General features: G+C 34.7%; 1 protein-coding gene across 2 annotated transcripts in view; it reads left to right on the plus strand.

Annotated features, from left to right (window-relative positions):
* The window catches only part of Pyroxd1 (pyridine nucleotide-disulfide oxidoreductase domain 1), a 143968-nt gene that overhangs the window by 105226 nt on the left and 22143 nt on the right, over window positions 1-16599 (plus strand). For both annotated transcript variants that reach the window (XM_090387499.1, XM_090387500.1), the window contains exon 9: window positions 5348-5459. In XM_090387499.1, coding sequence (XP_090243625.1) covers window positions 5348-5459 — 112 coding nt within the window. The remainder of the gene's footprint in view (window positions 1-5347; window positions 5460-16599) is intronic.

The raw sequence follows: 16599 nt of genomic DNA on the forward strand, positions 1-16599 counted from the left end.
TTCACAAATTTCTCAGCCATTTTATACATTTTTGAAGTAAAAACCACTTTAATTTAATAGTGAGACACACAATAAAACAACCATAACTTAAGACTACTGTAATGATAGAAGAAAGAAACATGATATAGCATGTACTGGCAGCTTTGTTGTTTGTTACAACAGCACCACCTTACTGTTGTCATTCCTGGAATTTTCTAACTACACCTTGCATTATCACATATTTGTGGAGAATTAGTCAGTTTGCAAAATAAATAAATATATATTATAATTGAAAACTTAAATACAAAGCAAAATATGTATACAGTAAGCCCCCAACATATTAAGAAATACATTCCAGGAATTCTTACTTAAGTAGAGTTTTACATAACTTGGGAATGACTATAAAATATTGCCCCTATATCCCTGATATGCCAAAATTACAAAAACCACATAATATAGTTATATATTTTTTATGTATTAGTTATATACATTATATATTTTTTATGTTTTATAACTATATTTTTATATAGTTATCTCTCTCTATACATTAAAAAAGTTTTCCTCTTAATGATATTTATTCGAGCCAATGGGAGAAGAGGGCGAGGCAATTATGTCACTACAAATGCAATTAATTATGACAACTGCTGCCTCCATAATATTCATCAAGCTTGTGGACATGCCTCACTGTCTAACATTTGATGTTTCATTGTAACGTTTTTTGTATATTAATGAATATTGTATACAGGCATACCTCGATTAACGAATAGGATTCGTTCCACGAAATTACTTCGTTAAGCGAAACTTCGTTTTCAGAGGTAAAAATACTATGGCCAGAATAGGGATACGTTCCTACGTAAAGAAAATGAAAAGCTTTTTTTCGAACAAAGAAAAGTTTTATTAAATAAACAGTCAACTTACATACAAAGTGAAATCACATTTTAAAATATGAGGTTAAAGTTGATTGTTTATGCTTTTTTTCTCTTTCATTTAACAATTGCCTATACGGAGTTATTGCATTTAACACTGATCGCTTAACTATAACACTTCTTCCTAAATCGGGATCATTTTCACTAAAAAAATTTAAAACGTTTTCAATGTCATTTAAGCACCTTTTTAAATCTTTGGTTGTTAACACTTTTTTCGGCAGGAACTTCTTTAACTTCGCCTTCATTATCTTTGTCTTCGTTGCTAACAAGGTTTTCTAAATCTTCCACTGAAAAACCATCATCTTCTGCATTCAATAAATTTCTAACATCCTCTTCATCGACATTTTCGAAACCTATTGATTGAGCCATCTGGATAACTTCATTTCTAATTTCTTGGATGTTATTTTCTTCTTCTAGTACAACTTCTGGCCATATTTTGCCCCAAACTCCATTTAAGCATTTCTTAGTGACTTCTTTCCAAGAACTATCAATGTTTTCAATTGCGTTTTTAATGGTGTAGTTTTTCCAAAAAGTTTTAACTGTCATTTCCACTTTATCCTCTAGTTCAGTTAAATTGCTTAAAGTTCGACGCAGATAATAAGCTTTAAATGATGCTATTACTCCCTGATCCAATGGTTGAATCAGGGAAGTTGTGTTTGCTGGAAGAAACACAACTTTGACAGGAATGCATGTGTCCAACGTGTTAAGATCAGTAGGATGTCCCGGAGCATTGTCTAACAACAAAAGAGCTTTTTCTTCAAAGTTGTTTTTTTTGACAATACCGTTTTACTCCAGGACAAAAGTGGTTAACAAACCAATCAGTAAATAACTCCTTGGTAACCCACGCTTTTCTATTTGCTTTCCATATTACAGGTAAATTCATTTTTATGTTACCTTTTAACGCCCTCGGATTTTCTGAATGGTAAACTAATAGCAATTTTAATTTATAATCACCAGAGGCATTTGATCCAAAGAGTAACGTTAAATGGTCTTTGGCTGCTTTAAATCCAGCAGCTGATTTTTCTTCAATAGAAATGAAGCTTTTTGTTGGTAGCAGTTTCCAGAACAAACCGCTTTCGTCAACATTGAACACCAAATTTGGTGGAAAATTTTCACGTTCAATTATTTCCTTTAGTTTTTCTGGAAACTTATTTGCAGCTTCAACATCTGCACTTGCAGCTTCTCCTGTTAATTTTACACTATGAATCCTGGCCCGGGCCGACCGGGCTAGCCGAGTGGGTAAAGTACCTGCCTGGCAACCCAAAGGTCGCTGGTTCGATTCCCGCCTCGGGCTTGGATCAAAGTACTGCAAAAACCTTGGGAGGTGCAATATGGCCACAGAAGCCGATGCGCCAACAACTACCAAATCAAAAAAAAAAAAAAAAAAGAATCCTGGCCCGTTTTTTAAATTTCTCGAACCAACCACGAGAAGCCCCAAAGGTTTCCGTAATTTCTTCAGTTTGTTTAGATTTCAGGTGATTAAACAAAAATAATGCTTTTTCTTGAATCACCATTTGACTTAAAGGCATATGACGTTGTGACATATCATCTATCCACAAACTTAACATTTTCTCCATTTTTTCTAAATTGGATTCCTTAAGCGAGTTAATTTTGCCGCTGTAACATCTGTACAATTCTGAGCAGACTGTTTTATTTTTTCTGATTGACTTAGTATGGTTGTTAAAGTTGATTGCGCTAATCCTCAAGAATGTGCCACATCGGAATTTCTTTCGCCGCTTTTAACACGTCGTACGATATTTAGTTTAGTTTCCAAAGAAATTGCTTTTCTTTTCTTTGATTCTGACATTTTAATTAACTAAAACAAAAATATTTCTATTAAAATTTACAAAATCTACGTTATGTAATGCTATAAAGAACCTACGTCGATTATTGCAATGCGCCACACTGAAACAACGTCAATCATGTAAACAACAACTAAATTACGCGATTGACACGCAAAACTGTTATAACAGACATGCCCGCAGCTCGGGAGCACTCGGGAATACGTAACGAGTCGCCGTCAGTCACCAATCGGATGATTGTCGGGCGTTGGCCTTAAATTGGAATATTTTTTTATGTTAAATGGGGCTTGAAATTGCGGACTTCGTTATATCGAGGCTTCGTTATCAGAGGTAACGTTAACCGAGGTATGCCTGTATTTGTATAGTTTGTAAATATTTCAGTTAAATATTTTAATCCTGCTCCTTCAGATGCAACATTATTCCTCGTGCATTATGGAACCCACTTGTCTCTGTGCAGTGGCCGTGGTCAAAGAATGGAGTGATTGTACGGCAAGTTCTGTGATTGGATGATTATTGTGAATGTGTTTTGTTTCTGATTGTTTTTTTTTTTTTCGTCCAGGACGGGGGAGCTTAGCTTTGGTAGGGTGTTTATCCCCCATCCCGCTGTTTTAAAATTGGGAACTCTTTTTCCGATTTTAAAACCGCAGCAAGTGGGGGATAAACACCTTAGGCATGTCAACCTAGGAGGAAAAAGAGAGAGGGGGGTTAAACAGTGATTGGCACTTGCCAGTCACTGCCTTCCTGACTTTTAGTTGAAGCATGGAGTGATACTCAAGGTCTGAATTTTTACCAAGCCTTTTCCTAAGTGACCTTTTTAAATGCAGGCAAATAATTATATAGTGATATTTATTTGACCTTGAGAATGCTGTGCACTACAAATGCACAGGTAAATAATTACAGAGGTCATTTCCTGATTAATCAGTGCGTTTCAACAGCTGTCTTTTACGTATAAAATATTTGATTTACTCTGTCATACCTCTACATATTACTTAGAAAAGCGTGTGTGGGGGTTGGTGAGCAGGGGACAGAGCACTCTAATATACATTATATATTTTTTATATATTAGTTATATACATTATATATTTTTTATATATTAGTTATATACATTATATATTTTTAATTAGTTCAATAAAAACTTTATCTTGGGACAGCAGTGTAGTCGGAGTGGCACATAAGGGAAAAAAATCATAAAAGGAACTAAAAATGCATGTTATTGAACTGTAAAAACTGGTATGTATTTCGTAGCCTTTGTTATTATAATTGACTTCATTGGTGCCAATCCCTTCACTGCTTCTCTTATTCTGTCTTTGTCCCTTATTATTATGTTCACTGTTGACACTAAGAAATCTAAATTCTGCGTAACACTTGTTAATGTTTGGCCATTTTCATACATCCTTATTATTTTAATTTGCTGATAAAATTTGCATAAAACAGTAAAGACAATTTACAGTTTTTGGTTTATCGGGCTTTTCTGTTAGTACAATTCATTACAAACAGTAGTAAACTCGATCTTGTTGCATTTGCAATAATACCGATAGCTGGAATTCTGTGGGTTTTTACGTTATTATGGTGAAATGTGTGTTCCTCTTCACTAAAATCTTCAGCCATATAAAAAAAACAAATAAATTTTCAGAATCTTCTCTTCATTCCTATTTTTTAAGCTTGTTACTCCATATCTCACTTGTTCAATTTGTGCGTGCCGTGTTCGTCGTTATTGATTGATTTTTTTTTTTTTTTTTTTTTTTTTACTGTTTTAAAGTTTACAATCCTAAAAAAAAAAAAAATTAAACGAAAAAAGTTTACATAAGTCCAAAAAAGTTACATAACTCAGACTTACTGTACAATATTTCCAAATCAACTCTGCAAATCTTAGACTTAAGGTGTTAAAATGAAATGAAATGTGCATAATGATTATAAGCTAATTGTAATTATAAGCTAAATCTAATTGCTTTAGCTTTCTACAAAGAAAGAATGGACGAACAGCTTCCGTATTGAATTTTATCTTAAAATTAACTTGTTACTACAAACAAAATTTATTTTTATGATACATTTTTTTTAAAATTTTTTCTTTGTTACTAAAGAGAAGCCAGATTCCTCCCCCCATTAGTTATGATTTGCCTAATTTATCATGCTTTTTTGTTTTTTGGGGTTTCTTATGCTGTATGTATACCTTTGTAATGTTGTTATTAGTTTCAAGGATATGTTCTCCTCTACACTTCTTCAATGATTGTGATCTGAAGAAGCAGAGGAGAAAACATCCACAAAACTTATGATTGTTAGACTTTATTAGTGATAAATAGATTCTAAACTTTACATAGGCAAAATGCTTTCACTTCAAGTATTTTGATCAAGATCAAGTTGCAAGGTGCTATTCAAACATTATATTAGTGTATGCTTTTTATTGATTTTGTTTTATACTCCCATCCCTTATTAAATTTTCATTGAGCACCGGATGAAATTTTCCCTCTACACATCCCAAAAAATAGCTATATTCAATAAAATACACATGAGGTATACAGAGACAAATTACAATACACCATCAGTGCAGATATTGCTCATAGTTTATCTCCACCGCTCTGTTCTCTTACCCCTTCCCATTTAAAAGCAATTCTTTCATTAATTGGTTACTTTTTTTAATAGGAATCACATGATGTTCATGTAGAATATAATTGTGAAGTGGCTGCAATTTACACATATAATCAAGTCTGTCAGAAAGAATTTACAGAAAGGTTGAATGAGGATTTATCAAAAGGTGAAAGTTAATTCTAATTAGAGTAATAAAAGATTGAGACATTTCATTAGAAGTGGATTTTTAATAATTGGTTGAAAAATATGTTATAGAAGAATTTGTATTTTGTTGTTATATCCATTTTGAAAACGATTTATATGATTATTTTTTTTAAAAAAAGAGAGGCATTATGTAAAGAGTTTTATGTTACACAAATTGAACTCAACTGACTATTCCATGTAGATGCATTTGATGTTGCATTTATTATCTGCCTCTTAATTATATATTACCTTCTCAGATATATATATATATAATATATATATTAGTAAAATAATAAGAGGAGTTTACCTCAATATAGTACATAGAACACTTCCGTATGATACCCTCCAGAAATTAAAACGAAAAAATCGACAACTTACCGGTACATTAGAGTAAAATATAAATAATTAAATAATCAATTTAACACAATTCAAATTAATTTAAAACAATTAAAAATCAAATTAATGCAATTAAAAGAATCTAACGAAAATATTCAAAACGATTTTCCTTCCTCGACACTGTTTACCAATTTGGTCAATCAATACAATAAAACGTTAACCACATATCGAAAAAACGACTACATTACTATGGTTCAGTTAAAGGAATTGAAGTCCAGAACATACAATATTCCTGCACTTTTCGGTCAGGTAAAATTACACAAGGCTGGATTTCCTATTCGATCTATTGTTTCCTACAGGAACTTGGCATTTTCATCCTTAGCCACACATGTATATAACATTATAAAACCCTTTAGACAGGTAATACAATTTGGGATTAAGAACTACGATACATTATTTAATAATCTTAAAGACTGTAGACTCGGCGACAATGACAATTTATTCTCACTAGATGTTACCTCGTTATATACGAATGTAAACGTTGAATACACATTAGATATTATTTGGGATACGTTAAATAAAAACTCAACACCGAAGGAAGGAAAATCGTTTTGAATATTTTCATTAGATTCTTTTAATTGCGTTAATTTGATTTTTAATTGTTTTAAATTGATTTGAATTGCGTTAAATTGATTATTTACTTATTTATATTTTACTCTAATGTACTGGTAAGTTGTCGGGTTTTTTTTTTCGTTGTTTCCGTTTTAATTTCTTGAGGGTATCATACGGAAGTGTTCTACATACTATATTGAGGTAAACTCCTCTTATTATTTTACTAATATTATTATCAACGTAGAACATTGAGTATTACAGCACTGATTCATACTAATATATATATATATATATATATATATATATGTGGATACCATTAATAGTGAAGAAAATAGAATTTTTATTAAAGGAATTAATAGTATGGGCATACCTATGCCTTGGATGACATTATTTGATCCACCCTGGAATTCTTTCAACCAATTAATGAAAGCAGCAAGCTATAATATGGTAATATTCCTCCCTCTATGCAATTACTTTCATGATCCTTGTGGCTTATCACAGACATTCTTCCAAGAATGACAGGCTAGGATTTTCTAACTGGAAGTAAAATGCTGATATTCAGGTCTCATTCAAATTTTGGTGGTCCGGTTGTTGTGTGACACCCAAATCCTCTGCTTGCACCTTCTCGTAACCTTTGTCATACACCTATGTGTAAGGCATAAAACACTTAAAGTGACCACTAAGGTGGTGGTATCCACATCGTACACAGAAATGCCACCCTCTATAACTCTCATTATCCAGTGCAAAAACCACCACTTGGCTTATTAGAAGCTTGAAGTGGTGAAACCCATGTTTAACTGCAGAATAAAACTGTGGCAATCCCCATCTCCTCCATGTAGCATAAGTGTTGTCCTTTGACGTTATGATGGTCATCATGGCAAGATCCAATATTCCTTACATTTCCAGGGTACAGCTTTTAAACAGAGTTTATAGGCTGGCTTCTAGATAGTTCACCAGACCAAACCTATTGGTAACTCTCTAGGAAGAATCTGGATTACCTAGTATATAGGTAATATAGTATATAGGTAATATAATCATGCTGCCTCTACTCTGCCAGCTTGTAACTGGAGGGAGTCTGAGTAGTGTATGTGGAGGGCATTGTCAAGGCCAGTTTATGTCAGGGAGTGGGAGTGTTCTTGTTGTGTATACACCATATCTAAATCTTCATTAATTTGTACAACTTCTCCACTTTTACTTTTTCTACTGAATGTATATCATCATCAGCCATTTTCAATCCACTGCAGGATGAAGGCCTCTCCAGCAACTTTCCAGTTCCTTCTGTTTTGAGCACTGGCCATCCATTTACTACTCAAAAACTTGTGAATTTCATCTATCGATCTCCACCTTTGTCTTCCAGGTTTTCTTCTAGCTCCTCTTGGGTACCATTCTGTTATTTTCTTAGTCCATCTGTCATCATGTCTTCGAGCTATGTGTCCTGCCCAAGACCATTTTAGTTCTTTAGTTTTGATAAGAATGTCCTTTACTTGAGTTTGCTGCCTAATCCTTGTGTTTCTCTTCTTATCTAACAGTCTGATTCCCAATATAATTTGTTCCATTCTTCACTGTGTAGTTCTTAGCTTCTCTTCCATTCTTTTGGTGAGTGCCCAAGTTTCACTTCCATAAGTTATGGTGGGGAGTATACATTGATTCATTATTTTACGTTTCAGACAACTGGGATATTGCTCTTCAGTATGTGACTATATTTCCTGAATGCTATCCATCCAAAATTTATTCTTCTCTTGACTCCCAGCCATTTATCATTATTACAGCTAATAACTTGTCCCAGATAAGTATATGACTCCACCTTTTCAATTACTGCTCCTTCAATCATTATTTTCCTTTCCGTGGCATACTTGTTCATCATTACTTTTGTTTTAGCCATATTCATCTTTAGTCCAAAATCCTTACTAACTGTGCATAACTGATTAAGATTTTCCTCTAATTCTTTGGGATCGTGGCTTATGACCACAATGTCATCTGCAAATCGTAAATGGTTTAGGTGCTCTCTGTTCACATTGACTCCTTTCTGCGACCAGTCTAATCTTCTGAAAGCTTCCTCAAGGGCAGTAGTAAACAGCTTCAGAGATATTGTGTCTCCTTGTCGAACTCCTTTCTCGATTTTAAATTTGCTACTGTCTTTGTCTAGGCTAATAAAGGATGTAGCACTCTCATATATTTTCTTCAAAATCATAATATACAAAAAAAAAAATTTGTATGGAGTATCTATGCCTTGTCTTTCCAGTGCTCGAAACATTGCCTTATGCTGTATGGAGTCAAATGCCTTTTCATAATCCACAAATGCCAGGCATAATGGTGTTTTATATTCATTTGCTTTCTCCATTAGCTGTGATATTACGTGAAGGTGATCCCTAGTTGAGAATCCTGTCCTAAAGCCAGCTTTCTGTTTCGGTTGATTCTCATCAAGTATTCTTTCTAATCTGTTAGTAATGACCCTTGTGAACAACTTGTAGATATGGGATAACAAGCTAATTGGTCTATAATTTCCAATTTCTGATTTATCTCCTTTCTTATGCAGCAAAACTATGATTGCATTATTCCACTGCTTAGGCATCACACCTTTTCTAATGCACTTTGTGAAGAGCCTTGCCAGTTTTTGTGTTATGTCTCTTCCTCCCAATTTTAACAACTCTACAGTAACTTCATCTCCCCCCGGGGCTTTCCAATTCTTCATTTTCTTCAATGCATGTTCTACTTCATCAGGAAGAATATCGGGTATGTCGTATGTGTTGCTACTTTGCAATTCATGTTCCCCACTGCTGGTATCATTCCCTCGCTCCTTGTATAATTCTCTATAGTAGTCTTCTGCTATTTGAATTATGCCTTCTCTGCTGTTTATAAGTACACCATCGCTATTCTTCAGTTTCAGTATCATTTGTCTTTCTGTATTACTGCTCATGGTTGCTGATTTAAATCCTTTGTTTTCCCTTAATGCTTGTTCTACTTTTCTTGTGTTAAATCTTCTTATGTCCTCTCTGAGTCTCTTTCTAATGGCTTTGCATAACTCAGTATACTCAATTTTCTCCCTGTCAGTGTTTTTCTTGCTCTTCATTTGTCGTCTTTGGTTCATCATGACAAGTGTTTCTTGACTAATTTTTTCTTCTTTGGATTTCTGTTTCCCTATAGGTTTCTTGGGCTTTATCACTTTCAGAAAGTTGTAATATTCCTTGTCGATATCTTGGTCCTGAGCAGTCTGCAGAAGCTCAAACTTGTTTTTAAGTTCCAGTACATACTGCTTTTTCTCCTCCTCTTATTTCAAAGACCTTTGTATTATTTACTTGAGTCAGTTTTTTCCTTTCCTTTCCTACATCTATATCAAGTGTACATCTTACCATTCTGTGATCACTTCCAACATTTACCTTATTCAGGATGGTAACATCATTCACAATATATCTTCTGTTAGTGAGGATGAAGTTGATTTCATTAGTTGTTAATCCATTTGGACTCTTCCATGTCCACTTTCTGTTCACCCTTTTCTTGTAAAAAGTGTTCATTACTGACAGTCCTTGAGATTCTGCAAATTCCACAAGTCTTTCACCTCTTTTATTTCTTTCACCAATTCCAAAATTTCCTATAGTTCCTCTTTCTGCGCTGTTTTGACTTTTTCCAACCTTAGCATTGAAGTCCCCCATAATAATAGTGTAGTGGGTTTTCTGCTCATCTAGAAGACTCAATTTCAGTGTACATTTCTTCAACCTCTTCATCATCATGGCTCGATGTTGGTGCATAAATCATTATAATCTTTAGCTTGTACCTCTTAGAAATCTTGAATCTTGACACCCTTTCACCTCTTTTATTTCTTATTTCTATTATTCATTTGTTATCTCTATTATTCTCCCAATTCCACTAATTACTCAGAACTCTTTGACTGAATGTATAATGAATGGTCAAACTAACAGAACAAACTTATCTGAGAAAAGATCTAAGCCTCCTAAAAACTTTCTCATTCATTTCACAAATATATATTGTCTCAGTCCCAATCCCATTGATGTCCATTTCTGCCTACAGTCTGCCAGGCCTGTTTACTTTTTCTGACAGAATCTCATTTATCAGTTGCCTCAACTATTACTGCTCTTCTCAGTTGTACTAACTAACTGCTCTATGATCCTTTTTGCTTCTAAGGTGATACTTGTGTATATCTGATCAGAAATTCCTGTATGAGAACTAGGAATAAATTCCTTTATCCTAACTAGGCATATCCTCTGGTTAAAATCGCTGTAATCCATTCTGTAAAATTCATTTGTTATCTCTATTATTCTCCCAATTCCACTAATTACTCAGAACTCTTTGACTTCCTTTCTTTGAAACTTAACTTTCTACAGCCTAACAGTGATTTATTTTTCTTGGTGATTTTAATGTTCACTATTCCAGGTGGTTTATATTTTCTAGTAGCACAGACCTCAGCTGGTCAAGATGCCAAGGCTTTTGTGATTACCAATGACTTCCCACAACTTGTTCACTTACCTACCAGACAGTCCTATCCACACACCCAACACCCTTGATCTGTTTCTCATCAACCATCAGGATTGCAAAATAGAATGATCTCCATGATTTCTATTCTTTTCCTTTGTTGGATTACTATTTTAATTCTGCTGATTCCATTGTTTGCTCAGGTTGTGTCAGTAAAATTATACTTGTAGGGGTATTCTATCCTTATATTCCTATATCCTTCATCCCACCCTAAAATCTTGTCCCTTACCTAAGCCTTGGTTTTCCAATAAATGTGCTAAGGCTAATTCAAGATAATGCATCATATTGCAATTGGCTTATTTACAGATCTTCGGCTTCATTTTCTGCATACCCTAAAGCTCGCAACAGTTATAAAAGAAATATTAATCAGTCTACACTTTATTTTAAACAAGCTAAGAATAGTAGAAAACTTGCTTATTATCCAAATGGTAGTTAAGCATTCTAATTGCTTGCCAAAGATATTGGATGGAACTTCTGTCTGTCAATTGACAAGTTCCACTGCCTGATTGACTTGAAGAAAGCCCTATGTTCTGATGACATTTCTCCATTTGTTCTCAAAATTTGTGCTCCCGAGCTTGCTCCTGTTCATTGTTCTTTATTCGTTGTTCATTGTTTCACATTGTTCATTGTTTCTTATTCCTCTGGTGTTTTTTCCTTCAGCTTAGAAATATGTTTGTATCCAAACAGTTCTAAAAAAGCATGAAATATTCCTCCATTCCAATTGTCTCATTGCACTTATCTGTATTCTTTCCAAAATAATAGAGAAATCCATCAATTCAATCTTCCATCAGTGTCAATCTACTAGTGAAATAGTGGTATATGTTATCATCTTTGGACAAATTTGATGGAAAAATATCGTGAAACTGAAGTAGTTGCTCTTGACGTTTCTGAGACATTTGATTGAGCTTGGCATAAGGGTTTGACTTCCTTACAGCTAATAAAACACAAGTTAATTACTATTAATTAATATAAGCTATCTTATACATTACATGTACTAGAGCACTTAAGGTTATAATATACACTGAGTGATCACTGAATTATGACCACCCCAATGAAAACTGAATGCGACCCATTGATCACATGAAGTACAAGAGTGCAGAGTTAGTCGACCTACATTTATCTACAAGAATACCGGACAATTCCAACCATACAGCCAACACACTTGATCTTTCTCTCACAAACAACCCTTCTAAGTACACGGTCGAAGTGAGTGGTCCTTTAGGTACCTCAGATCACAACTTGGTGATTGTCTGTTCTCCAATGGAGCCTTTATCTCGTGGCTATTCCCAACCTCGTATTGTTTGGTATTACAAAAATGCAAAATGGGGTGACCTGCGAGATTTCTTTTTTTTTTTTTTTTTTTCTTGGTTGGATTACTGTTTCAAAACTTCTGATGTCAACGTTTGCTCAGATTTTTGTCAATGAAATTATTCTTGTAGGAAAGGAATCCTTTATTCCACACTCCACTTTAAAATCTCATCCTTTATCTAAACCTTGGTTTTCCAATAAATGTGCTAAGGCTGTTCAAGAGAAGAACGTTGCATATCATAATTGGCTTGTTTCCAATTCTTCAGTTTCATTTTCTGCCTACACCAAAGCTCGCAACAATTGTAAAGCGTCATTAATCAGTACAAACTAGATTTTGAACAGGCTTCTTGCCCTAATGGTAGCCAAGCATTCTGGTCTCTTGACAAAGCTATTGGCTGCAACTTTTGCCAATCTCTGCTCCCACCTCTGTCAAAACCAGATGGATCTGTTGTCAGTTCAACTAAGGATAAAGCTGACCTGCTAGCATCCCATTTTTCTTCCAACTCGTGTATTAATGATCTTGGAAAAACACCTTCCACCATTCCAACACGTTCCATTCAATGCCTCATGTGGTCTTCCGTCAAAAGGATGTCAGAAGGATTTTGATGAATCTCGATGCTAAGAAAGCTCCAGGTCCCGATGGTATTTCTCCACTTGTTCTCAAAACCTGTGCTCCTGAACTTACTCCTGTTCTTTGCTGCCTTTTTTCATATTCTTATTCCAAAGGCGTTTTTCCTTCTGCTTGGAAATTTGCCCATATCTAGCCAGTTCCTAAAAAGGGTGACAAGTCCCTCACATCCAATTATCATCCCATTGCAATTACTTCTACTCATTCTAAAGTAATGGAGAAATCAATTAACCGCCAACTCTTAAACTGCCTAGAAACCTTCTGTCTAATCAACCATAGCCAGTTTTGGATTCTGTCCAAACTGGCTTTTGATCATGTTTGGCATAAAGGTCTTCTAAACAAGCTTCTATCTTATGGCTTGCCAACTGTTTTTTATAATTGGTTATCCAGTTTTATCTCTGATCGCTCACTGAGGGTGATTGTAGATGGCTCTCTGTCTTCTAACTTCTGGTATGCTGGTATCCCCCAAGGTTCAGTTCTTTCCCCCACTCTTTTCCTCTTGTATATTAATGACCTTCTTCCAGTGACTGGAAATCCTATCCATAGTTTTCCGATGATAACACATTGCATTCCACTTTCCATTTTGAAAAACCTTGCCCTGCTCAATCAGCTTCAACTTCGCGAATATCCACTACCAATTCCTTAAATGCCGATCTCCAGGTAATTCTCCAGTGGGGCAAAGACAACTTAGTTGATTTCAACCCTTCTAAAACTCAGTCTTGTCTTATATCTCGCAGAAAGGATTCTTCTGCTCCTATGCTTATCTTTTGTGACACTCCGATTTCTAGGCAAAATGATGTATCTCTTTTGGGGATTACCCTGACTTCTAATCTCTCTTGGCACAAGCACATTACAAATATTACTTCCTCTGCATCTAAAAAACTTGGTTTTCTCTTTCGCTCTCGGCTTTACTTTTCTTCCAAACACCTGTTCACTCTGTCCAATCTGTTCGTACTGTACAAATCGCAGCTCCACCCTACCATGGCATATTGTTCCCACATCTGGGGTGGTGCCCTCAAAACCTCTCTCAGGCTTCTTGATTCCATTCAGAAGAGGGCAGTTAGGTTAATTAATAACTCCTCTCTCTGTCTCAAATGTACTGTTTCTGCTGCATGCCTTTTCTACAGATACTTCCATAGGCACTGTTCTTCTGAATTGGCTTCTATAATTCCCGCTCTCTCTTTCAAAACAGTCCGAACACATGCTGCCACCAGCCAACATCCATTTACTGTCCAACTTCAAACTCACAGAACCAACTTTTCATCTTTTTCGTTTGTTCAATCAACTACCGTTTTCTGGAACAACCTTCGTTCACACGTATTTCCTGAAAATTACAGTCTACAGAAGTTCAAGTCTAATTTAGTCTTTTGTCTTCTTTTGTCTTCTCAGTCTCCAACCCAAGCACGGTACTAAGTACTATATGTTCTAATAGCTGTCGTTTGGGGTTTTCATAAAAAAATATATATATACAGGTGACGCATAACGCTGATAATTCGTTCAGGAAAAACAGAGCGCTAAATGAATCCACGCTAAGCGAGCGCCGCATTCCCATAAGGTAACATATGTATTTGTGAGTTGCAGTCGGTGCCATAGGATATTTCCTGATCAATAATAAACGGTTGTGAAAAGATGTACAAATGTCAGTCAAAATATTTAATATTCAAATATTTGTACATATAAAATATTCTGCATTACATACGTATATAATTATGTGGTAACTACTTACGTATCAAAATTAAACTTAATTCCAATTAAAATCATGAATTTAATTGATCTAAATTGATTTTAATTGATTTAATTTAATTGATGAATTTAATTATGAAAAATATGTCGATTTTGGGTTGAACTTTGGCCCTCTTCCAAATAAACTAAAAAGGTATTAATTTTAAAACCCCCGCAGCGTTACCATTTGGCAGTAAAGCCAACCGAAACTTCGCCGCTTTGAAACCTGGCATGTTTTTTTTTCTTCTTTCAATATGAAACTTCTTTTAGGCATTCGTTTCCACAAAAGTTCTGCTTCATCTATGTTGAAAACTTGTTGAGAAGTATAACACATAATACCCCTCTTCAATAATTTTAACAAGTTCTTTTTTGAAAGTTCCGGCTCCTTCTGCACTTGCGGCTTCTCCCTGGATTTTAAATCTATTCAATCAGCCCTTACTAGTTTTAAATGGTTCCACATTTTTTTTTTTTTTTTTTTTTTAGGGGAGTTCTTCAGATCATCATATTGGCTAATCTCTCTCTCTCTCTCTTTTTTTTTTTTTTTTTTTTTTTTAATAATTTTTAACTTAACTGAATTCTGCATTGGATATTATCTTCAATAAAATTAGTTAGTCTTTCCATTTCAATCCAAATAGTCCGCCTAGCCCTAATTGCTTGCAGTGGAACAGCTATATTTCCTGCTGCTAAAATTAATTCTTTATTTTTTTATAATTGTTCTTACAGTTAAACTTGCAAGTCCTAAATTATGGCATACGTCCGCTTGTCGTTGACTGGAATCGATCCGCTTCAAAACGTCTAATTTAATTTTTAAATTCAGTATTTTTCTTACATTTATAGTCTTCATACTGCACCCAGATGTTGTTGCTTTTTCATTCTTATCGGCCATTATTAACTCTTCAAAAATGTAACTGCGTTGGTTGCATTAATTATGATACAATGTTCAAGTAAACTGTCCGTTACGCACGATGTCTGATACTGTATTGAGTGATGACTAGACTTCGGATAAATGCATATAACGCTAATATTACAAGCAATATACTTCAACATTTTTTAAAATGTTGATCTCGGAACTATGTAACAAGTCACTGTACTGCAATTAAATTAGCGTGCAAGAAAATTTCACTAAGCTTGGGAAAATTTCTCAAGTCAGCGTGGGAAACGTTTTTTTTTAATGCTGTTTTGGTATTTATTTTCAAGCTATCGACTCCATCAAATGAAACGATTTTGTTAGATATGCCAAAAATGCAATCTGTAAAAGAGCGTTATAGTGATCTGCGACAGCGTTATAGTCAGATACAGGTTATAATATAAGAACAGCGTTATAGCGAATCAGCGTAAAGCGAACCGCATTATAACGGGGGCCTGCTGTATATATATATATATACAGTGGATTCAGGTTAATCGGGGCAAATCTTAAAAAAACAGAAACCAATCGAGAAAATAGCCAGGGTTTACTTCGCTTAATTGGGACAGTATGCTGTTTAATCGGGGCAGGAGACCGCAGCACTGGAGATTACCCTGCGATTGTCTCCGATGGTACCACGTGATTCGGTCGAAATTCTCGAGGTCACAACCATAAAACAATTAGCAGTCACCTGTTTATTGGTCTTTTCTGTTAGTGAAATCTATCATAAATGGACAGTAAACTCGATCTTACTGAATTTATGATAATACCGACAGCTGGAATTCTGTGGGTTATTATGGTGAAATGTGTTTACACTTCCACGAAATCTTCAATCATATAAAAAAATTAATTTTCAGATCTTCTCTTCATTCCTATTTTTAAAGCTTTGTAACTCGTTACTCCGTTTTCTTTCTTGCGCGTAGTGTTACTTGCAATTTGTGTGTGCCATGTTCTTTGTTATTGATTGCTTATCTTTTTACTGTTTTAAATTTTAACCCCCACCCACAAATGTCAGTAAACAGAAATGTCAACTAGTTCGTGTGTACATATTGCAGTACGTATTAATTATTCTGATTACCACGTATATTCTTCTGATTTTCACGTATCATTTAATTTTTTTAATTG

Source organism: Mastigoproctus giganteus, chromosome 13 (assembly GCF_048544385.1).
Source record: "Mastigoproctus giganteus isolate SK-2022 chromosome 13, ASM4854438v1, whole genome shotgun sequence".
NCBI classification, from domain to species: domain Eukaryota; kingdom Metazoa; phylum Arthropoda; class Arachnida; order Uropygi; family Thelyphonidae; genus Mastigoproctus; species Mastigoproctus giganteus.